A 24,100-nucleotide genomic window follows, 5' to 3' on the forward strand; every position below is an offset into this window, starting at 1 on the left:
CGGCGCTGTACCTCTAAATCTAAATAAAAATCTAAAAAGTTCCCAGGCGTGCATGTCTCTGAGGGGGCCTGGGCCCAGTATACCGATGCAGTCACAAAGAGAGCACTTTAGCATCTCCACTTCCTTGGAAGACTGATGAGATTCGGCACGTTGCTAAAGACTCTGATCCAACCTCTCCCGGTATACGGTAGAGAGCGTACTGACCGGTTGTGTCAAGGCCTGCTTCGGGAGTTCAAATAGCCAAGTACAAACGTGGCTGCAGAAAGTGGTTGACACTGCCTGATCCATCATGGGTATTATAACATATATATATAACATATAACTACAGCATGGAAACAGGCCTGTCCGGCCCTACCAGTCCACGCCGACCATTCTCCCTGACCTAGTCTCATCTACCTGCACTCAGACCATAACCCTCCAATCCCCTCCTATCCATATACCTATCCAATTTACTCTTAAATAATAAAATCGAGCCAGCCTCCACCACTTCCACCGGAAGCCCATTCCATACAGCCACAACCCTCTGAGTAAAGAAGTTCCCCCTCATGTTACCCCTAAACCTTTGTCCCTCAATTCTGAAGCTATGTCCCCTTGTTGGAATCTTCCCCACTCTCAAAGGGAAAAGCCTACCCACGTCAACTCTGTCCGTCCCTCTCAAAATTTTAAAAACCTCTATCAAGTCCCCCCTCAACCTTCTACGCTCCAAAGAATAAAGACCCAACCTATTCAGCCTCTCTCTGTAGCCTAAGTGCTGAAACCCAGGCAACATTCTAGTAAATCTCCTCTGTACCCTCTCCATTTTGTCGGCATCCTTCCTATAATTTGGCGACCAGAACTGCACACCATACTCCAGATTCGGCCTCACCAATGCCCTGTACAATTTCAACATTACATCCCAACTTCTATACTCGATGCTCTGATTTATAAAGGCAAGCATACCAAACGCCTTCTTCACCACCCTATCCACATGAGATTCCACCTTCAGGGAACAATGCACAGTTATTCCCAGATCCCTCTGTTCCACTGCATTCCTCAATTCCCTACCATTTACCCTGTACGTCCTATTTTGATTTGTCCTACCAAAATGCAGCACCTCACACTTATCAGCATTAAACTCCATCTGCCATCTTTCAGCCCACCCTTCCAAAAGGCCCAAGTCTCTCTGTAGACTTTGAAAATCTACCTCACTATCAACTACTCCACCTATCTTAGTATCATCTGCATATTTACTAATCCAATTTGCCACACCATCATCCAGATCATTAATGTAAATGACAAACAACAGTGGACCCAACACAGATCCTTGGGGCACTCCACTAGACACTGGCCTCCAACCTGACATACAATTGTCAACCATTACCCTCTGGTATCTCCCATTCAGCCATTGTTGAATCCATCTTGCAACCTCACTATTAATACCCAACGATTTAACCTTCTTAATCAACCTTCCATGTGGAACCTTGTCAAATGCCTTACTGAAGTCCATATAGACAACATCCACAGCCTTGCCCTTATCAATTTCCCTGGTAACCTCTTCAAAAAATTCAAGAAGATTAGTCAAACATGACCTTCCAGGCACAAATCCATGTTGACTGTTTCTAATCAGGCCTTGATTATCCAAATAATTATATATATTGTCCCTAAGTATCTTTTCCATTAATTTTCCCACCACAGACGTCAAACTAATAGGTCTATAATTGCTAGGTTTACTTTTAGAACCTTTTTTAAACAAAGGCACAACATGCGCAATGCGCCAATCTTCCGGCACCATCCCTGTTTCTAATGACGTTTGAAATATTTCCGTCATAGCCCCTGCTATTTCTGCACTAACTTCCCTCAATGTCCTAGGGAATATCCTATCAGGACCTGGAGACTTATCCACTTTTATATTCTTCAAAAGTGTCCGTACCTCCTCTTCTTTAATCCTCCTAATTTCCATCACTACTCTACTTGTTTCGCTTACCTCACATAATTCAATATCCTTCTCCTCGGTAAATACCGAAGAAAAGAAATTGTTTAATATCTCCCCCATTTCTTCCGGCTCAGCACATAGCTGTCCACTCTGACTCTCTAATGGACCAATTTTATCCCTCACTATCTTTTTGCTATTGACATATCTGTAGAACCCCTTGGGGTTTACTTTTACATTACTTGCCAAAGCAGCCTCATATCTTTTTTTCGCTTTTCTAATTTCCTTTTTAAGATTCCTTTTACATTCTTTATATTCCTCAAAAACCTCATTTACTCCCTGCCGCTTATATTTATTGTATATCTCCCTCTTTTTCCGAACCAAGTGTCCAATTTCCCTGGAAAACCACGGCTCTTTCAAATTATTATTCTTTCCTTTCCACCGAACAGGGACATAAAGACTCTGTACTCTCAAAATTTCACCTTTAAATATCCTCCATTTCTCTATTATATCCTTTTCATAAAACAACAATTTCCATTTCACTCCTTTTAAATCCTTTCTCATCTCCTCAAAATTAGCCTTTCTCCAATCCAAAATCTCAACCCTTGGTCCAGATTTGACCTTCTCCATAATGATATTGAAACTAATGGCATTATGATCACTAGACCCAAAGTGCTCCTCAACACATACCTCCGTCACCTGACCCATCTCATTTCCTAACAGGAGGTCCAACACTGCCCCTTCTCTGGTAGGCACCTCTACGTATTGCTGCAAAAAACTATCCTGCACACATTTTACAAACTCCAAACCATCCAGCCCTTTAACAGAATGTGATTCCCAGTCTATATACGGAAAATTGAAATCACCCACAATCACCACGCCATCAAAAAGATCCACAGGAAGTATTGTCTCAAATGCCGGCTTGTATTATCAAAGACCCAGAGCACGCTGGCCACCCTCTCACTTTGCTGTTACCATAGGGAAGAAGGTAAAGGAGCCCGAGTCTATGACCTCCAAGTTCAAGAATAGCTTCTTCCCACTAACTCACTAAGTGCCCAACCCTTACCTCAGCAACGATCCACCACGGACTTTGTTTTGGTTGCACTGTGTACTTCTGCTTCCACTATAATGGCCCAATTACCGAGAATTACTGATTATTTATTGATCATTGGATATTTACTTTATACATTAAAATGCCTGTAAAGCTGACTGCTGCCTGTGCAGAAAGAATAATTTTTATTGCGTTCCTGGTGCATATCACAATTAAACTCTACTGACTCTAATAACATAATAAATCTTTACAGCTCTGTGGGAAAAGGTGTCTTCCGCCCAAAGGTTCTGACTCGGAAAAGAACGGAAAAAATAGGAGTGGGAGCTGGGTCTTCCGGCCAGTAAAACCTGTGGCCAACCTTCTACCTCCACACTATTTTCTTGCACTCTCTCCATACTCCTTGATTCCCTCCATATCTGGTAATCTATTGATCCCTGTTTTGACTGAACCTCCAGGGTAGAAAGTTCCACAGGTTCACAACCCACTGAGTGAAGAAACATCTAAGTCCTAAAATGGCCCAAAAAACACTTCCTTTGGAGACTAAGGAAGTTCACCATACACATAAAATGTTAGAGTAACTCAGCGGGACAGGCAGCATCTATGGAGAGAAGGAATCGCTGACATTTCAGGTCGAGACCCTTCTTCAGATTCGGCCCGAAACGTTACCCATTCCTTCTCACTTGAGATGCTACGTGTCCTGCTGTGGAGCATTTTGTGTCTATCGTTGGCTTAAGCCAGCTTCTGCAGTTCCTTCCAACGCAAAGGAAGCTCAGCATATCTCCTTCTACAGATGCTCTTGTTGACTTCTACAGACGCACATCGTTGGGTTGTACCACAACTTGATTTGGGAACAGCTCTGCCCAAGACCGCAAGATATTGCAGAGTTATGGATGTAACCCTGTCGATCGCATGGACCAGGTTCCTCACCATTGACTCCATCTACAAAACACACTGCCTTGGTTAAGCGGCCACCATAATCAAGGATGAATCACACTCCAGTCATTCCCTCGTCCCCTCTCACATCAGGCAGAAGATTCGGTGGCGCAGCCGGTAGAGTTGCTGCCTGACAGCGAATGCAGCGCTGGAGACTCGGGTTCGATCCTGACTACGGGCGCCGTCTGTAAGGAGTTTGTACGTTCTCCCCGTGACCTGCGTGGGTTTTCTCTGAGATCTTCGGTTTCCTCCCACACTCCAAAGACGTACAGGTATATAGGTTAATTGACTGGGTAAATGTAAAAATTATCCCTAGTGTGTGTAGGATAGTGTTAATGTGTGGGGATCGCTGGGCGGCGCGGACTCGGTGGGCCGAAGGGCCTGTTTCCGCGCTGTATCTCTTTAAAATTAAAATAAAAAAGTTTTAAAAAAGATGGAAAAGGTTTAAAGCATGCACTGCTTGATTCAGGAACACCACCTTCCCCTCTGTTATCAGACTACTGAACGGTGCTCCTGTAAGCTAGGGTGTTGTCTCATTCGTTCAGCCTACCTCATTGTGGTCATTGGACTTTCTCTCCTGTATAATGCTGTAAAACTACATCCTGCACTCTGGTACTTTTCACTGTGCACTACGTATTGTACTTGTGTACTGCCTGATTGTGCTCCTGTTTTAGTTTTATTTGATTGCATATCTTGTAAACAAACGCCCTTCACTGCTCCTCGGTACACATGACAATAGAAACGTTGAAAATAGGTGCAGGAGTAAGCCATTCGGCCCTTTGAGCCAGCACCGCCATTCAACTTGATCATGGCTGATCATCCAAAATCAGTACCCCGTTTCGGCTTTCTCCCCACATCCCTTGATTCCCTTACCCCTAAGAGCTAAATCTAACTCTCTCTTGAAAACATCCGGTGAATTAGCCTCCACTACCTTCTGAGGCAGAGAATTCCACAGATTCACAACTCTCTGACTGAAAAGTTTTTTTCCTCATCTCAGTTCTAAATGGCCTACCCCTTATTCTTAAACTGTGGCCCCTTGTTCTGGACACTACTATAACAACATTTAAAAGACAATTGGAGGGGTACATGGATAGGATAGGTTTAGAGGGATGTGGGCCAAACACAGCCAGGTGGGACTAGTGTACATGGGGATGGATACAAGAAGCTGGAGTAGTTCAGCGGGTCAGACAGCATCTCTGGAGAGAAGGAATGGGTTGAGATGGGGCACCTTGGTCGCCATGGGTAAGTTGGGCTGAAGGGCTTGTTTCCATACTCTATGGCTCTGTATGTAATCAAATTTGCACTCTGGTGGGGGGGGGGGGGGGAAGGGGGGGGAGGAAGAGAGAAGAAATGTTCTGACTGTCTACCTTTTCTGTGTCTCATCATTTCTACTTCTGTCGACTGTCCCCTCAACCTCCAATGCTCCAGAGAAAACAATCCAAGTTAGTCTGAGGAAGGTTCTCAACCCGAAACGTCACCTATTCCTTTACTCCAGAGATGTTGCCTGACCCACTGAGTTACCTCAACATGTTGTGACTGTCTTTTATCCAACCTCTCCTTGTGTCTAGCACCCTCTAAGGAAGTATGAGGTTTCTGGTAGTCTACTAAGTATTGACAACAAAGGGCAGAACATGCTTATTCTTTTTTTTTTTTTAATCAAGTGTGTGTAGAACTCTGGAGCAGACCGTCATTGGATATGCTACACAAAAAGCTGGCGTGAGCTTTTTGTGTCTATCTTCGGTTTAAACCACCATCTGCAGTTCCTTACGACACGACTCATCATTGGTGCTGATGGCTTGAGGACCTATTTGGACTTCAGTGCTAGGTCTAGGACCTTAAAGTGGTCACGGGCACTGTGTTGTGCAGTAGTGGGAAGCTAATCGTTTTCCCATACTGGGGTGTGAAGGATGCTTGGGAAGAAGGTTATGGGTTCTGATCCCACACCCGAGCTGAGAAACATCTGAACTGCTGGCAGTATGGTGCTGAGTAAGTGGTATCCTTCAGATGAACCGTTAAACCAAGGTTCTCTCAGTCCTCTAGTGTGTTGTAGAAGATTCTATTACATTATTCTGAAGGAGCTTCGTGGGGATATTCAAGTCAATCATATCCCATAAACGCAGTCAGGAAAATAGATTCTCTGGTCACTTATCTGTCAAGTGAATGCAAAAAGGTCCCTGTGGAGTCTTCACGGGTGGCGTTTGTTTACCACATCATAATGGTGGCTGCACTTTGAACATGCCTCAGTTGCTGTGGGAGGGTTTTGAGAAGTCTGTGAAAGACGCCACAGAAATGGATGACTCTAATTTTAATTACTGCATGATGTATTCTCTTCCACTTGACACATTCACCCAATGGCACTCGATGTTTTAGGGGAACTTTGAGGGAGTTTAGTGTAATTTGGAGATACAGCGTGAAAACCAGTCCTTCAGCCCACCGAGTCGGCGCTGACCAGCGATCCCCGCACATTAACACTGTCCTACTCGCACCAGGGACAATTTGCATTTCTACCGAGCCAATTAACCAACAAACCCGTGCGTGTTTGGAGTGTGGGAGGACATGAAAATCCTGTAGAAAACCCACGCAGGTCACAGGGAGAACGTACAAACTCCGTACAGACAGCACCCGTAGTCAGGATCGAACCCGGGTCTCTGGCGCTGTAAGGCAGTAGCTCTACCGCTACGTCACCGTGCCGCCCTAATGTGCATATTAAGCTCTGAGTAGCCCCAACCCAGTGGTTTAGTGACTGTGATGAGGGAGATGGTCTACATGGTAAGGTCAGAAGATGCCAGAGTTGGCAGTGGCATTGGCAAGGCAAGTACCAGCCCCAGTTTCTTGACCTTGGCCCAGTGACGTTGTTGGATGGTGTGAGGGTGGGGTGAAGCCTACTTGCAGTTACCTTCCATCGCCACCCCAACTGGAGGCACGTCAACTCGGACTCCATTCCACCAGGCTGATCTTCCTGGACAAGGTGGGCCGAAGGTTTATGTTACTTTGCTGGACAGTCCTTCGAAATTTGACCATTGTCCGAGATGGTGGTTTTCCAGAGTGGGAGAGAAAAGCTGGAGGGAAAGTTCGTTGGAATGTTGCACAGAGGTGAAGTAGCATTCAATGCTTCAACTCGAGTGCCTAGGACAGAATGAACCATTATGTAAAGAGGAAATTTGATAAGCATGTAAAAGGGAATTGATATGGAGCAATGTGATGTGCCAGGTAAAAGACTTGGAATTATTTAGTCAATATACTTTGCAGACAGTGAGGTAATTTTGAGATAGAGTCATAGTCATACAGTGTGGAAATAGGCACTTCGGCCCAACTTGCACACACTGACCAACAAGCCCCATCTATGCTAGTCCTACCTGCCTGCTCATATCCCTGTAATTCTATCCTATCAATGTACCTATCTAAATGTTTTTTTAAACATTGTGATAGTACCTGCTTCAAATACCTCCTCCTGCAGCTCATTCCATACACCCACCACCCTCGGTGTATAACATAGAAACATAGAAAATAGGTGCAGGAGTAGGCCATTCGGCCCTTCGAGCCTGCACCGCCATTCAATATGATCATGGCTGATCATCCAGCTCAGTAACCTGTACCTGCCTTCTCTCCATACCCCCTGATCCCTTTAGCAAAAAGGGCCACATCTAACTCCCTCTTAAATATAGCCAAATATATATATAAGATGTTGATCATTGTCACATGCGAAGCTCCCACAAACAACAATATATTTAAAACCAGATTATCTGTGACCAGACCAGTGTGACTCTCTCTGCCATGCGAGAATTTCCGTGATTACTTTACCTCGTCAAATCTTCACTGCTTTTGCAAAGCAATAACTTACTTTCGAAGCAGACAGATGGAAAGTAAATTAATCTTCCGCTATGAAGATGGAGACACTGGGCTCAGAGTGCACAGAGTGGTGAGGGGCGCGTGCATGCTGTGACGGCCCGACATGTGTGGCCCGACACCTCGGGAGGCCCGGTACCTGCCCGCATCAAATCACAACATTGTCGTGCTAGTGAGCTGGTGCAACTGGAATGGATTTCTCACAGGTAATTTGTTGGCGTCTTGCCTTCCATTGAACAGCTGCATGCTTGGCCTTGCCCATCCGCGGCTGTAGCCTAGCAACTACATCGCAGCAAAGCTGTGGGGGATAGGACAATACTGAAAGGTAGGCTGAGGGGAGGCTTTCTGCAGCTTTCCCATCAAGGGCGGCACGGTGGCTCAGCGGTAGAGTTGCTGCCTTACAGCGAATGCAGCGTCGGAGACTCGGGTTCGATCCTGACTACGGGCGCCGTCTGTACGGAGTTTGTACGTTCTCCCCGTGACCTGCGTGGGTTTTCTCCGAGATCTTCGGTTTCCTCCAAAGACGTACAGGTATATAGGTTAATTGGCTGGGCAAATGTAAAAATTGTCCCTAGTGAGTGTAGGATAGTGTTAATGTGCGGGGATCGCTGGGCGGCGCGGACTTGGTGGGCCGAAGGGCTTGTTTCTGCGCTGTATCTGTAAATCTAAAATCTAAAGGAAGAATGACGCTGGCTTTGAAGTGAGGCCTGAGCGAGGGATTTCACCCGTTTCTCAAACTTAATGCCTCTTACGAGGCCCGTCTCTGTCCATTCCTCTCTGCTTGGGCGTCGGGAAGGGAGGGAGGGGGTGGGTGGGAGGGAGGTGTGTAGGTAATCCTGGGTCACACCACTTTTGCGAGACTGACTCTGGTTACAACACGCAACCCTGGAGCCAGCGAGTGGACAGGAGCCTAAATCTGCAGCCAAGCCTGCAGCTGCCTGGATGGGAGGATATTAGCTGTCAGCAGAGGTTGGACAAGCTTGGATTGTTTTCTCTGGAATGTCGAAGGTTTGAGGGTGTCCTGATAAAATTGCAAGAGGCATAGACAGGGTAGACAGTCAGTTCCTTTTTCCCAGGAGGTGCAGGAGGGGGCCATTCGGTCCTTCGAGCCAGCACCGCCATTCAATGTGATCATGGCTGATCATTCTCAATCAGTACCCCGTTCCTGCCTTCTCCCCATACCCCCTGACTCCACTATCCCTAAGAGCTCTATCTAGCTTTCTCTTGAATGTATTCAGAGAATTGGCCTCCACTGCCCTCTGAGGCAGAGAATTCCACAGATTCACAACTCTCTGACTGAAAAAGTTTTTCCTCATCTCTGTTCTAAATGACCTACCCCTTATTCTTAAACTGTGGCCCCTGGTTCTGGACTCCCCCAACATTGGGAACATGTTTCCTGCCTCTAATGTGTCCAACCCCTTAATAGCTTTAAGGTGAGAGGGAAATAATTTAAAAGAGATGTGTTTTGTTTTTACACATAGTGGTGGATGCCTTCAGCATGATGTCATTTAAGAGGCTCTTTGATGGGCACGTGGATACGAGAGGAGTGGAGGGATATGGGTCACGTCGGACAGAGGAAATTAGTTTAGCTGGGCACCAAGTCCTTGTCCAACCCCTTCCCATTCAATCTACTCCCAACCCAGTGCCCTGCCAACCACCTTCACCTCTTGTCCCAGCACCCTCCATCCATTCTCCCTACCCAAATCTGACCAAGATCACCCAATTCTGAACAGGTGGGTTGGCCTGTGGGGTTCTGTATTATCACGGTGGGGTTTTTTAATTTTATTTACTTCAAACATTGGGAGGGACAGGTTTAGATTTAGATTTTAGATTTAGAGATACAGAGCGGAAACAGGTCCTTCGGCCCACCGGGTCCGCGCCGCCCAGCGATCCCCACACATTAACACTATCCTACACCCACTAGGGACAATTTTTACATTTTACCCAGTCAATTAACCTACACACCTGCACGTCTTTGGAGTGGATGATAGAACAGGTTGAGGATGATAGAATAGATAAGAATACTTTATTGTCACACGTGACAAGGCACGGTGAAATTCTTTCACTTACAAAGTTACAAATCCCCAATTCCCCCCTTTGCCAGTTTCCCCTTTGATCATCCCCCCCCCCCCCCCTCACGCCGCGTCCCCATTTTCCATTGTTCCACCGCTCACGCCCCCCCCCCCCCCACCGGGTCCTCCATTGTTCTTCACGGTGGTCCCTGTTGGCTAGCAGGCCACGACCCAGCTGTGTACCGAGCAGTGGATGCCGTTTTTGTTGGTTTTGGCAAGGCCGTGACCATCAGCAGCTAAGCCCGTCGGCTTTACCCATCTTAGTTATGCAAAGAAACTTGGCCGGCCAGCGGTAACATCAAACCCGAAGCGGTATTTACTGTTTAAATCATAAATAACTAGGGATAAAGTTTAGACTGTGAGGTACTCAAGATGGCGGCGCCTAACGGCAGCGGCTGACTAGCAGTCTGTCCGTCTTTTTTTTTTCCATTTTTTGTTGTGTGTCGGTGTTGGGATGGTTTTTATATATATGTTTTTGGTTGTGTATGTGTGGGAGGGGGTGGTGGTGTGGGTGGGTGTGGGGGGGGGGGAACTTTTCTCTTCCTCACGGCGCGGGGTGCGGCTCGGCTGCGGGGCCTAACATCCCCCGGTGCGGCTTGGCCGCTGGACTTTACATCCCCCGGTGCGGCTCGGCCGCTGGACTTTACATCCCGGTGCGGCTTGGCCGCTGGACTTAACAGTGCCCGGTGCAGCTCGGCTGCGGGGCTTAACATCGCCTGGTGCAGCTCGGCTGCGGGGCTTAACACCGCCCGGTGCAGCTCGGCTGCGAGGCTTTACATCGCTGGTGCGGCTCGGCTGCGGGACTTAACATCGCCCGGTGCAGCTCGGCTGCGGGGCTTTACATCGCCCGGTGCAGCTCGGCTGCGGGGCTTAACAGTGCCCGGTGCAGCTCGGCTGTGGGGCTTAACACCGCCCGGTGCAACTCGGCTGCGGGACTTAACATCGCCCGGTGCAGCTCGGCTGCGGGGCTTTACATCGCTGGTGCGGCTCGGCCACGGGACTTAGCTGCGCAAGGCTTGGTCGCGGGCCTTTCATCGCCCGGTTCGGCCGCGAGACGTTTCAGCGCCCGGTGCGGGGACTGTGCGGGTCGGTCGGGGACGAGCTGTCTGTCCGTGGGCGTGGGGAAGAGAGGGGACGTTTTGTTGCCTCCATCACAGTGAGGGAGTGTTTGGAGTCACTGTGATGGACGTCTGTGTTGGGGTCATGTGTCTTGTGTTCTTTTTTTTTCTTCTATGACTGCTATGTAGTTTCGTTCGGTACTTCGGTACCGAACGACAAATAAAGCTCTGTTATACCTGTTATACTAATGATGCGAGCAATGGAACAAGAGAAAGTGGTTGTGCTGAGGGTGATTGGTTGCGTACATTCTGGGATCGACCGTGAATCTATTTGCGGCGCTTAGACGTGTGTGTGGATGCTGATCGTGATCAGCGTGTACGCCGGTATCCGAGAGAGAAATGAGCTGCCATTACACCTGCAAATCAGCCAACAAAGCAAAATGGGAGCAAGCAATTTAATTTTAATTTACTGGGGAATCGAATGCTGAAACCCAATGCAAGGGATTAGCGTTGATTTATTATTGTCATATGTACTCGGATACAGTGGAAAAACTTTGAGGGTGAGGGGTGATCTTATAGAGGTGTACAAAATCATGAGAGGAATAGATTGGGTAAGCGCACAGTCTTTTTTCCTCCAGAGTGGGGAAATCAAGAAGTAGAGGGCATGGCTTTAAGGTGAGGGGGGAAAGATTTAATAGGAACCTGAGGGGTAACATTTTTTACACAAAGGTGTATGGGTGTATGGAACGAGCTGCCAGAGGAGGTAGTTGAGGCAGGGACTATCGCAACGTTTAAGAATAATTTAGACAGGTACATGGATAGGATTGGTTTGGAGGAATACGAGCTGTCCGCAGGCAGGTGGGGCCAGTGTAGATGGGACATGTTTGGCCAAAAGCCTGTGTCCACACACTGTATGACTCTGACTCTGCTTTGCATGCTATCCAGGTAAACCATACCACACGAGTACAATCAAACAATAAGTTTAACACATTCTGCAAAGAAGTGGGAAACATGCAGACTATGGTGTTATTGCCACGAGAGAAAGCGGGTAAAAATAGTGCAACGTTCAAAATGAGGTGGGTTGGCAGAATGGGAATTCATCCTTGAGGGGTTCGTACAGGAGTTTGATGACATTGGGGAAGAGCACGTCTCTGGAATCTGGTGCGGGTTTTCAAACTTTTGTGTCTACGGTGGGAGTAGGAAAAGAGAAAATGGGGTATAAGTTGTCCTTCATTAAGTTGGCTACTTTAAAGTGGTAGAATGCAAGGGGAGTTGGAGAAAATGTGGAGAGGATTGCTTATATATAAAAAAAAGATTCACATAGGATTAGAGCAAATGGTGGATGATGGTCCAGGAGGACTTGATGGGCCGAAGAGCCTGTTTCCATGCAGCTCAATGGAGAGGGAGAAACAGTCAATGCTTCAGGGAACTGGGAAAAGGTGAAAATGTAATGAGTTATAAATTGCAGGGTAGGGAGTGGGGTGAAGAGAATGAGGGGCAAGTCCTGTAACAGGATGGCAAACAGAATGATACTACCAAAAACAAAGTTCTGGAGGAACTCGGCGGGTCAGGCAGCATCTGTGGAGAGAAATGGACAGACGGTGTCTTGGGTCGGGATCTTTCCTCGGCTTGAAGGAGTGTCTCAACCCGAATTGACGTCTGTCCATTTCACTCTGCAGATGCTGTCTGACCCGCTGAGTTCCTCCTATCTGACAATAGACAATAGGTGCAGGAGTAGGCCATTTGGCCCTTGGAGCCAGCACCACCATTCAATGTGATCATGGCTGCTTTCTGTTCAATCATCTGCAGTCTATTCTGTCTCCCATGGTCATTGTAAAGGCATTTTTGGGTTAACCTATGTCGATGACCAATGTGCAGGATGGAACATCAGATGCTGATTTTCACTGAAGATAGACACAAAATGCTGGAGTAACTCTGCGGATCATGGTCGGGTCAGCAGAAAATGAATCTTTGGCCCTTGTACCTTTTCATACTTCTAGTTTCCCCCTTCCCTGACTCTTTGTTTGAAGAAGGGTGGCGATCCAAACAGCCACCTATTCCTTCCCTCCGGAGGTGCTGTTGCCTCACCTGCTGAGCTGCTCTGGTAATTTGTGTCTCTCCGTAGATGGCCCCCCCCCCCCCCCCCCCCTGTTGTATTGGCTTTTGCTTGCCACTGAATGCTGTTTCATTGTGTTGAAGGTGCGCGTCTGGAGGTATCTGAAGGGCAAGGAGGAGGTGAAGAACGAGGTCCGGCTGGACGGTGGGAAGCGAGTCATGATCTGTGGCTTTGGAGACCCCGTGATCTGTGACAACCAGGTCTCCACGGGTGACACCAGGATTTTCTTCGTGAACCTGGCGCCGGAGTCCATGTGGCCGGCTCACAAGAATGAGCTGATGCTCAGCTCCAGCCTGATGAGGATTACGCTGCGGAACCTCCAGGAGGTGGAAAACTGCGTGGAAGGTTGGAGCTCATTTCTGTGTCTCTTTCTACTCTGTAGCTTGTGTTATTTTTTCTGCTTGGTCTTTCTCTCGTGATTCGCGATCCAATGGGCCATCCAGCGAGCGAATCCCCAGTCGTGAGGGATTTTGCCTCGACTCCAGTTGCGTCTTTTTGGCCAGGCGTCCTTATTGACGAGGGGGGGAATCATTGGCGAAGCCGCCATCTTGTGTCCAATCCAGATTTCAGCTGGCTCATTCAGAGTTGGCCACAAAGCCCGGAGTCACCACACCACGTTGGACATGGATGGATGGAAACGCACCCTTCGGCCCAATGAAACCGTGCCAGCCACCGATCACCCCTACACTAACTCTATGTTGTCCCAGTTTTGCATCCTACACACTTAAGGGCGATTTACCGAAGCCAATTAACCTACAAACCTGCACGTCATTGGGTTATGGAAGGAAACCGGAGCTGCCAGAGGAAACATTTGCGGTCATAGAGAGAACGTACAAGCTCCATGCAGATGGCACCCGTAGTCAGGATCGAGCCCGGGTACCCGACGCTGTGAGTCAGCAATTCTACTACTGCGCCACAGTGCCGCCCTAAAAATGGTCGGGACCTAATCGGGATTCTGATCAACAATTCATGGTTACATGGTCACCATTGTTGATGGGGTTTTTTCATTCAATTACGTGAGGGTGACGCAGTGGTAGAGTTGCAGCCTCACAGCGCCAGTGTCCCAGGTTCGATCCTGACTACGGGTGCTGCCTGTGTAGAATTTGTACTTTCTCCCTGTAAACCGCAGGGATTTTCTCCAGGTGCTCCCGTTTCCTCCCACATCGCCAAAGACGTGTAGATTTGTACATTAATTGGCTTCCTTAAAAATTGGAAATCGCCCCTCGTGTGTAGGATATTATTAGCGTGCGGGGTGATCGCTGGTCGAAGCGGACTCAGTGGGCCGAAGGGCCTATTTCTGTACTGTATCATTAAAATCTCAAAGTCTAAAGACTTGGGATATAAACCCGTCTGATGCATTATTAGTAAATCAACTACTCGTCGACTCTGGACTCTAACACTACGCTGGAGTTGCTTGTGGCTCGAATTAATGGCTGCAGGGCTGAATTTTGATCATATTGCAGCTGAATCTTGCTTCCCCACATGTATATTCTGTAATTTCAGTTAAGTATTATAAGTTGGAAACTTAAATTTCAGCTTACAGAGAGCTTTGGGTCAAACGTGGGCCAATGAGATGACTTGCCGGCATGGACAAGATGGGCCGAAGGGCCTGTTTCCATGCTGTATAGCTCTTGGTCTATGAGTTTAAATTTTTATTTTTATTATTACATGTAAATTAAACAAAAAAAATTAAAATTAAACTAAAGTATGACTTTAAATTTCCAAACAGCTCGAGTGAGATTTGGACTCTTCCCTAGATCAATGATTGAGGTCTGTGGCTATTAGTCATTACACTGTAGTGACAATAAAACTGAAAGGAGAGTCTTTAGAATTGGGACTGATCATTATGTAGAAAGATGGCAGTTTAATTCTCTATCCGAGCTGTAATTGTACACATTACAGACTAGTCGGTAGGAAATTGTTCCCTGACCATGAAATTCGGCTTATGAAAAATTCATATTTCTTTCAAAACCCTTTTTGGAGAGGAAAATTGAAGAGGCCTGATGTTTTCTGCATGCTAAATGAGAGAAGATTACCAAGCAGTAACCTAAGAGGTTTACGCACCACTTCTAATTAAGATACCATGTCTCGTTCTTGTTATAGCATCTTGTAATACTCCACGTCCTCCTCTAAGTACTTGAATTATTTATGTGTATGGGCATTGCGATGTTAGTAATGCATCAGCCAGCTGTACACAGCGGGATCTTGCAGGTAACGATATGACAATGATCAGATTGTCTGTTCTGAGGAGTTTATCAGTGCGGGGGGGGGGAGAGGGAGAGAGAAGCAGGCCCTTCGGCCTACAATGACTCCGCACCGACCAGTAAGCATCCATTTACAGTTATGCACCGTCAACCTACTTTATTACTATGTAAAGTACCACAGAGCAAGAACAAGCCACATGGCTTGTGATATCTACGATGACAATAATGCTCAATTTTAGTTTAGTTTAGCGATACAGCATGGAAATAGGCCCTTCAGCCCGCCGAGTCCGTGCTGGTCATAGATCATCCAGTCATTCCAGTTCTACGTTATCCCACTTTCTCATTCAACTCGGGACACACATCAGGGGCAATTTTACAGAGGCCAATTAACATACAACCTTCGCATCTTTGCGATGTGGGAGGGAACCAGAGTACCCAGAAGAAATCCGGGTGGTCACAGGGAGAACATCTGAACTCCACATAGACAGCACCCGAGGTCAGGGTCTTTGGCGCTGTGAGGCAGCAGTTCGACCGGCCAAGGCACTGTTGCTCAATTAAATTAATCTCGTCTATCTGCAAATGGTCCCTTTATTCTGTACTTGTTCACATGCCTCTTGTCTAAATACCTCTTGCACATTGCCGTTGCATTTTCCCACTGCCTCTCCTGCATCTGCACCAGTGCAGCACGCACTCAGCAGTACAGCAGAATGCAATGGGATCCTGAGTTCAAGTTCTGGTACGAGACGCTGCCCTCACCCTGACACTGTGTGTGATCCTCTTTGTCATGACAAGACCATATCAAAGATAATCGCTCGGAAACCATTGCTGGGAGGTGCAGTCTTTAATCGGCAAAGACCCGGGCGTGTAAACAGCAATCATTAAGTTTTTCTTTGTTCTCCGATACTTCCATACAGATTAGATTCTGTCTATAGGCACAGCAGGTCATGTTTAGCTGTTTATCTCTGGTGATGGTTGGCTTTAATGTTTCCAATAAAAAAAGCTTGACTGGAAATTGGATATAAAAGACTGAATGCTTGTAAAATTCAGCAGGTCCAGCAGCATCTGTGAAGTAAGAACTGAATTAATTTTTCCTATGGATTGGATTCTGGTGGAAGTCTGTCGACCAGCTTTTAGTTGCTGTGGTAACGTAGGAAGACCAATGGCTTTGTAGAGGCTGGCGATCTATTCCTTGCCTGGTGCTAGCCAGCTTCGCAATAGTTAAATGGCTTTAACTGTTAATTAATTAAACTAGTCGCACAGCCTCAAAGCCTGTGTCCTGATCCAGGGTCTTGACCCAAAACATTGACAGTTCAGAGAACAGTTCAGGAACCTATGGCCCACAATGCCCATGTCGAACATGAAGCCATGTTAAACTAATCTCCTCTCCCTGCACGTGACCCATATCCCTCCATTCCTTGCATATCCCTGTGCCTGTCTAAAAGCCTCTTTAGTCTTAAAACAAACTTTAAAACAGCTTCTTCTGAAGAGGTTGCCCCGACCTGAAATGTCACCAATCCATTTTCTCCAGAGATGCTGCCTGACCCACTGAGTTACTCAGCATTTTATGTCTATAATAGACCAAGTGGACCCGTTGGGCCCAAACCTCTCCTGCACTGGTGCAGCACCCTATCCTCCCCCCCTCTCCCCTCCCCCCTCCCTCCCTCCTCCCCTCCCCACCCCCTCCCCCCCACTCCACCCTCCCCCCTGCAACTCTCCTCTCCTCTCCCCTCCCCCGCAGGGTATCACAAGCTACGAGGGTAGGTTAGTGAAGCTAAAGTCAGATTATCAGTGCAAAACCCAAGCTTTCTCTGGAGCAGATTCATCGCTTGCAAATATTTTGCACTTGCCAGGTCCCATTTGATATGCCTTTTTAAATGGCTGAGGTTTCACTTTAAAAAGTAATGGAAAATTGGCTGAAATGTTTCGAGTATTATCAAATTGAGCACTGATACGAGAAGGAAAATCTAATCCCTCTTTGCGTGGTTTGTTGCCTGATGTGTGCTATTTTAACCCTGGCCTTTCTTCTAAGTTTCCAATCAAAGGGAAACTGCTCCATTAAAATAGTTGTCAAACAGCCCCTGATTATATTAGCTGATTAAAGCTAAGTGCCAAGTGATAGTGGCCAAGCTGGGGAGTATCCTTGTGTTTTACACTAGTAGGATAGTCTTGAACAGGAGACATCTCTGCGAAATAGAAGGGGCCAGTCACTTAAACCTTCAGTGTCTGGAAACCACTTCTCTGAGATATAGAGAGAAAGCGAATTCCTGGAATTCTTTACCCCCTGATGATGGATCATCATTAAATATATTTAAAAGTGTTTGAAAGATTGAGTAATTGGGATGATGGGGAAATGTCACAGAAGAACAGTTTAGAGGGATATGGGACAATGCGGGCAGGTGGGTCTAACGTGGATGGGGCATTGTGGTCAGCATGGGCACGTTGGGCCGAATGGCCTTTTATCTGTGCTGTGTGACTACTTCTACAAGGAGTTGAGAGCAGCACAGGTAAGTCATGATCGTACAAAAGGCTTGAAGGGCTGACTGACCACCTTCTGCTCCTGAGCTGAGGAAAAACGTTTTTTCACCCAGAGAGTTGTGAATTTGTGGAATTATCTGCCTCCGAAGGCAGTGGAGGCCGATTCACTGGATGCATTCAAAAGAGAGTTAGATGGAGCTCCTGGGGCTAGCGGAATCAAGGGATAGGGGGAGAAGGCAGGAACGGGGTACTGATTGTTGATGATCAGCCATGATCACATTGAATGGCGGTGCTGGCTCGAAGGGCCTACTCCTGCACCAATTTTCTATGTTTCCATCCCTGCTTGTGGCCTTGTGTTTGTTCTTATCTGCTCGATAGATTCAAAATAACTACAAGGCAAATTGTGCATCAATGTCAGGGAAATCTCTCTTTCAAGGGCTGGACTTTGACTTAACCTGTGGGGAACTCGTTGTAATATCCAATAATGTAGGGACTCGGGGTTGTCGTGTTGCTTGGCAACTATCCCCCGCATCCCAATGCCCATTTCTCCCCGCCATTATGTTTTATATTGCTGGGCACACTCCCATTTTCTGTGGAGAAACAGAAGTAAGCTTTTCACTGAACCTCGCCACATGCGACAATAAACTAAACCCAAACTCGAAGCAGAAATAAATAGAAAATGCCACGTATTGTGAAGGCCCCACCAAGTAAGCAGGCTTCATCTTTAAATTAGCGCAAAGAGTCAGAAGGATGGGTCTACATTGGGAATCCGCAGAGGTTGTTGAGGGGGGTAGGTGGTAGAAGGGCTGAATGGCCTCCTCCTGCACCTATTGTCTATAACACCTCCGCTCAGTCTGCCAATACCAACCTGATCTCCCAGTTGCTAAAAACTTTAATTCCCCCCCCCAATTCCCATACTGACCTTTCTGTCCTGGGTAGGGTTATTCACTCCCAAATAAGGGACAAGGTGACGTCATCGCCCCGCGCCCCACGTGACCTCACCCAGCCAGCGGCCACGTGCTCCCGCTCCACCAATGGCGGCCGCCCGGACCGGGAGGCGGGTTGCTAAGCAACCTCTGTGAGGCGGCGCCCGGGCCTCCGTACCTACACTGTCCAGATGTAGACACAAAATGCTGGAGTAACTCAGCGGGTCAGGCAGCATCTCTGGAGAGAAGGAATGGGTGACGTTTCGGGTCGAAACGTCACCCATTCCTTCTCTCCAGAGATGCTGCCTGACACTCCAGCCTTTTGTGTCTGTCAACTAATTCGATCACAGCTTCCATTTAGTAAACAAACTCTGAACGCAAGGAAATCGCCCGAGTAGCTTCACTAGGATGAGGAAATAGGCCGCGGGAAATGGCCGAAGAATCAGGAACAGCTTCTTCCCCATTGTTGTCAGACTACTGAACGTTCCTCTCATGTGCTCGGGGAATAGCCCCGATCTTCCAACCAACCTCATTGCAGCCCCTGCACTTTTAAAATATCTGCATTTTCTCTGTTCGTGTAAATTATAATGCTATAACACGATATTTGGAATTTTTCTCTTGGCACGACCTGTCGTCCTGATGCGTGTCTTGCCTGCGCTAATGTCTGGTATGATGTGGCCGCACAAAGTTTTTCACTACATGTGACAATAATAAACCAATATCAATACCAGCCGACCGGAACAACCTTCCATCCTGTCAAGTCTGAAGAAGGGTCTTGACCCGAAATGCCACTCATTCCTTCCCTGCAGAGATGCTGCCTGTCCCGCTGAGTTACTCCAGCATTTTGTGTCCATCTTCAGTGTAAACCTGCATCTGCAGTCCATTCTCCCACCTATTTGTGCCTCTATTAATCCACTGAACCATCTGCCCATTTTGTCAGAATATAACAACACTTGTATAAAAGAGTTTATGAATATCCCTCTGCTTTGCTGCCAATTTCATGCCCGGTTGAAGATCAGGAATTTAGAAATGGGCTCTGCTCCAAATGTTTCCCTTGCAACACCAAGGGTTGGGTGAGTTTCCTGCTGGTCCTCGTGCTTAATTAGATGGAGGGTCTGCTTGTTTTACCTCTGTCTCTGTGCAAATCCTGAAGTCGGGGTCCTCTTTCTAATTCACCCTCTGAACTCCCAACCACAAACACCAGACAACCTAGTCCTACTTAAGCATGTCTGTATAGGCTTTCTGAGACCACAGCTGTAAACATTGATTGAGAAATGAATACAGTTGTGGTTATTCGTATTACTCAACTTCTGTGTGGAGTTGGAATATACAGCATGATCGCCCACGTGAATAGCGGCAGGCCTGGATAGAGTGAATATAGAGAGGATGTTACCACTCGTGAGAGAATCTAGGACAAGTGCCCCTAGCCTCAGAATAAAAGGACGTACCTTTAGAAGGGAAACGAGGAGGACTTTCTTTCTGTCGGTGGGTGGTGAATCTGTGGGATTCCTTGCCACAGATGGCTGTGGAGGCCATGTCAATGGATATTTTGTATGGTGGAGACTGATGGATTCTTGATTAGTACGGATGCCAGGGGTTGCGGGCAGAAGGGGGTTGAGAGGGAAAGATAGATCAACCACGATTGAATGGTGGAGTATATGTGATGGGCCGAATGGCCTAATTCTGCTCCTCGGACTTACGAACCCTCAACAGGCCGGTCGGCTCTGCTGCCACTTCAGTGTACTTCGAGATTTAGTGTCACTGATTGATAAATCCAGAAATAAATGTTTTTTTTCCCCCCCTGCAACTTGAGGGTTAATAATGAGATCTCGGATGTGAATGTGACAACTAACTCTGATGGAGGTGCTGGTGATGGTAACATGAATGGGATGAATGAACAGTGTTCTTTTTCCCAGGGTTGGGGAATCAGGAACTAGAGAGCATGGGTTGATGGTGACTGGGGAAAGGGGAGTGGATGGCAATATTGCAAGTCAGGGTGGGAAGAGGTGTAGTTCAGATCACTGTGGGAGTCGATGGGTTTCTAGCCAAAAGCATCTTTCTCTCTCCCTCTCTTCCCTTGCTTTTCCCACCTGGGTGCACACCTATTTCTCCCACTACTCCGTCCCTCCTCCCTCCTTCCCTTCCCGTGGTCTCACAATTTATGCCTCTTCTCTCCCTATCTCACATTCTTTTTGTTCACCTCCGGCCTTTGTCCACCCGTCTGCCAAACACTGCCGCCCCTCACCACCCGCCCCCTCCCTGCCCCCGCCCCCCGCACTTGTATCCAGCAATGGACCATTGTGGCCTCCGCCTTTTCTCGATCATCGTTACTTTGTGAATATATTTTGTTCATTTATTCTTTATCTCTCTACAATCACAGACTATATCTCTGACTCTGAGTCTGAAGAAGGGTCTCGATCCGAAACGTCGCCTATTCCTTTTCTCCAGAGATGCTGCCTGACCCGCTGAGTTACTCCAGCTTTTTGTGTCTCGTACTTTCCAGTCTTCCTGATCTCTTCCCCCCCCCCCCCCCCAAACTAGACTCGGGCCGCAGGAAGGGCACTGACCCGAGATGTCGTCCATCCCTGTTCTCCAGGGATGCTGCCTGACCTGGACTTACTCTGGCACCTTGGGTTCTTTGGCTCAAGATTCCAGCACCTGCAGTTTCTGATAAAACTGAACAAACTGGTTGTGGAGATCCCAGTGCAGGAATCGCTGGATTTGTTTTGTTTTACGCTGCTGCAACTGTATTTGGAGATGGTTGTGAGGTTCAGTAGCCCGTAACCATGTTAATCACAGCACGCGCCTGTCACTGCCACTCGCTTGCTGGAGGAATAGTTCGCCCATTGTTCATGTTCGTAAGTGACAGGAGCAGAATTAGACCATTCGGCCCATCACGTCTACTTCGCTATCCAATCAAGGCCGATCTATTTCTCCCTCCTAACCCCATTCTCCTACCCTTTCTCCATAACCTCTGACACCCGTACTAATCGAGAATCTTTCTATCTCTGCCTTAAAAAATATCCATTGACAGCCTCTGCGGCCTACTGTGGCAACGAATTCCACAGATTAACCACCCTCTGACTAAAGAAATTCCTCCTCATTTCCTTCCTAGAGGACTGTCCTTTAATTCTGAGGCTATGACCTGTGGTCCTAGACTCTCCCACTGGTGGAAACATCCTCTCCACGTCCACTCTGTCCAGGTCTTTGTCACTTTGCTCAAAACACAATCACCATAGCCGCCAACTCTCGCAACCAACCTTCGCAAACGTCAGTAAAGCTTTAAAGAGATAAGATGCACAGAAACCCGGACGTGATTCCAAGGCTTCTGCCTAATGTTTGCGACAAAACCAAATCAGCATCTCAAGTAACGAAAAGTAAAGTAACAGTAAAAGCTGTCCATCGGAGAGACTCAGAATCCCACACTAACACTGATTAATATCTCCCTTGATTCAATGTGGTATCTGAACTTGCAATACAATATATCCCCCTGTAAACTTTGTAGGCATGTGGACACTATATATGTATATATGTGTGTGTATATAGAGTCTTCAGTGTAACCAAAGACAGTCAATATGGGGGAAAAAGGAAGCAAAGTTGTGGGGTAACTCGGCAGGTCAGGCAGCACCTTTGAGAACATAGATGTGTGATGTTTCAAGTTGGGATCCTTCCCTGAGAAGGGTCTCCACCTCAATGTCACCAATCCATCTTCTTCACAGATGTTGCCTGATCCAGTGAGTTACTCCAGCACTTTGTGCCTTTTTTGCAAACCAACAGTTCCTTGTTTCTACAATCGATAGAAAGTTCTCCGTTGAGGTTGGTGTTGTGTGGAGCTCAAGAGCTTGACTCTTGCTGGAAATAAGCTGTTCCCGGAACCCAAGACGGGATGCAAAAAGCTGGAGTAACTCAACGGGTCAGGCAGCATCTCAGGAGAAAAGGGATAGGTGATGTTTTGGGTTGAGACCCTTCCTCAGAATACGAGTCAGGTGAAAGGGGAACGAGAGGTATAGACGGTACTTAAGAGACAAATGGATGGAAGATATGCAGAAAGCAACGATAATCAAGGAAATGTGGAGCCCACAATGGTTCATTGTTGGCTATGGGATAGGTGATGAGTTAATACAGACAGTGCAGGTCGTGGCTTTCCGACTCGTGTACCGTCTTCCCGATGGTGAGAGTGATGTGGGTCTTTGCTCATGTTAGCTGCCTTTTTGAGATAGTGCCTCCGGTAGATCTCTTCGATGGTGGGGAGGTCAGTACCTGTGATGGGCCCGGCAGTGTCTACCACTCCCTGTAATCTCCTGTGTTCCTGGGCGTTCAAGTTACTGAACAAGACTGTGATGCAACCATTCTATATCTATACACCTGCAGACTGGCTGGGCAGCAATTGGCTGATTTGCTCCAAGGAGTATCCTGAGCAATCTAGAGATGATGTTGAGAGTGAATATGATTTATTTTCTAAAAATATACTTATTCATAATATATACAGAAATAAAATCAGGCCATTATTATCATTCATCCTAAGAAGCAGTTCAATGCATTCACTTCCAATAAATCAACTTCACTAATATTTCATACTTAGTATTATGGCATTGAAGTGGTCGAGAGGCTGTTATAACAGGCTCAGTAATTTGGTTTACTTTAGGGATGCAGCGTGGAAACAGGCCCTTCGGCCCATCGAGTCACTGCCAACCGCAATCGCCCGTACACTGGCACACTAGGGACAATTTTGACACAAGCCAGTTAACCTACAAACCCGCACGTCTTTGGAATGTGGGAGGAAAGCGGAGCGCCCGGAGGAGACCCATGTGGTCACAGGGAGAACGTACAAACAGACGGCGCACGTAGTCCGGATAGAAGCTGGTGCTGTAATGCCGCGGCTCTACCACTGTGCCGCCAGTAGTTTGGTATCCAGTGGTGGAAGGAACCTAGACGGTGGTCTTTCCTCATAGAGACCTTGCGTTGGCTCCACTGAGCTTCAGTGCGGCCCTCAGCATGTTCTCCAACACCTTGGATTGAGCCCGTCACCAGCATTCCCTCATGGGCATGTCCGTATTTGGGACCAAGCGTGAGAGGCGCTGAGGAAATCTAATATTTCTTCCTGCCCTCCACGATGTCGTAGTTTTGAATTAGTGAGTTGTCTGTCTGGAGTGTGGTGAGCTTCAGCACAATGTATTCTGCTGGAAGCCAAGCTGAGCAGACGTAGCAGCTGTCAGATTGGTACGTTCAGCCCTCAGCACTAATATGTTTCTGGTTCTAGATACGTCTCTGTTCAGCTGCCAAAAAAACCCTACTTTCCACAGCAGACAAATGTAAAATGTTAACATTTCAAAGACATTTCAACCCGTCTCCTGTTCTCACCCTCTTTCTCTTTCTCTCCTTGCTGTTTGCTTGTGTTTGGAGATGCAGGCCCTTCGGCCCGCCGGGTCCGCGCCGACCAGCGATCCCCGCACATTAACACCATCCTCCACACTAGGGACAATTTTTACATTTACCAAGCCAATTTGCCT

The 24,100-nt window shown here is 47.3% G+C and overlaps 1 protein-coding gene across 8 annotated transcripts in view; it reads left to right on the plus strand.

Moving 5' to 3' along the window:
- The window catches only part of agrn (agrin), a 519,366-nt gene that overhangs the window by 12,808 nt on the left and 482,458 nt on the right, over window positions 1–24,100 (plus strand). For all 8 annotated transcript variants that reach the window (XM_078425207.1, XM_078425208.1, XM_078425209.1 and 5 more), the window contains exon 2: window positions 13,069–13,330. In XM_078425207.1, coding sequence (XP_078281333.1) covers window positions 13,069–13,330 — 262 coding nt within the window. The remainder of the gene's footprint in view (window positions 1–13,068; window positions 13,331–24,100) is intronic.

The sequence above is a fragment of the Rhinoraja longicauda genome, chromosome 30 (genome assembly GCF_053455715.1).
Source record: "Rhinoraja longicauda isolate Sanriku21f chromosome 30, sRhiLon1.1, whole genome shotgun sequence".
NCBI lineage: Eukaryota > Metazoa > Chordata > Chondrichthyes > Rajiformes > Arhynchobatidae > Rhinoraja > Rhinoraja longicauda.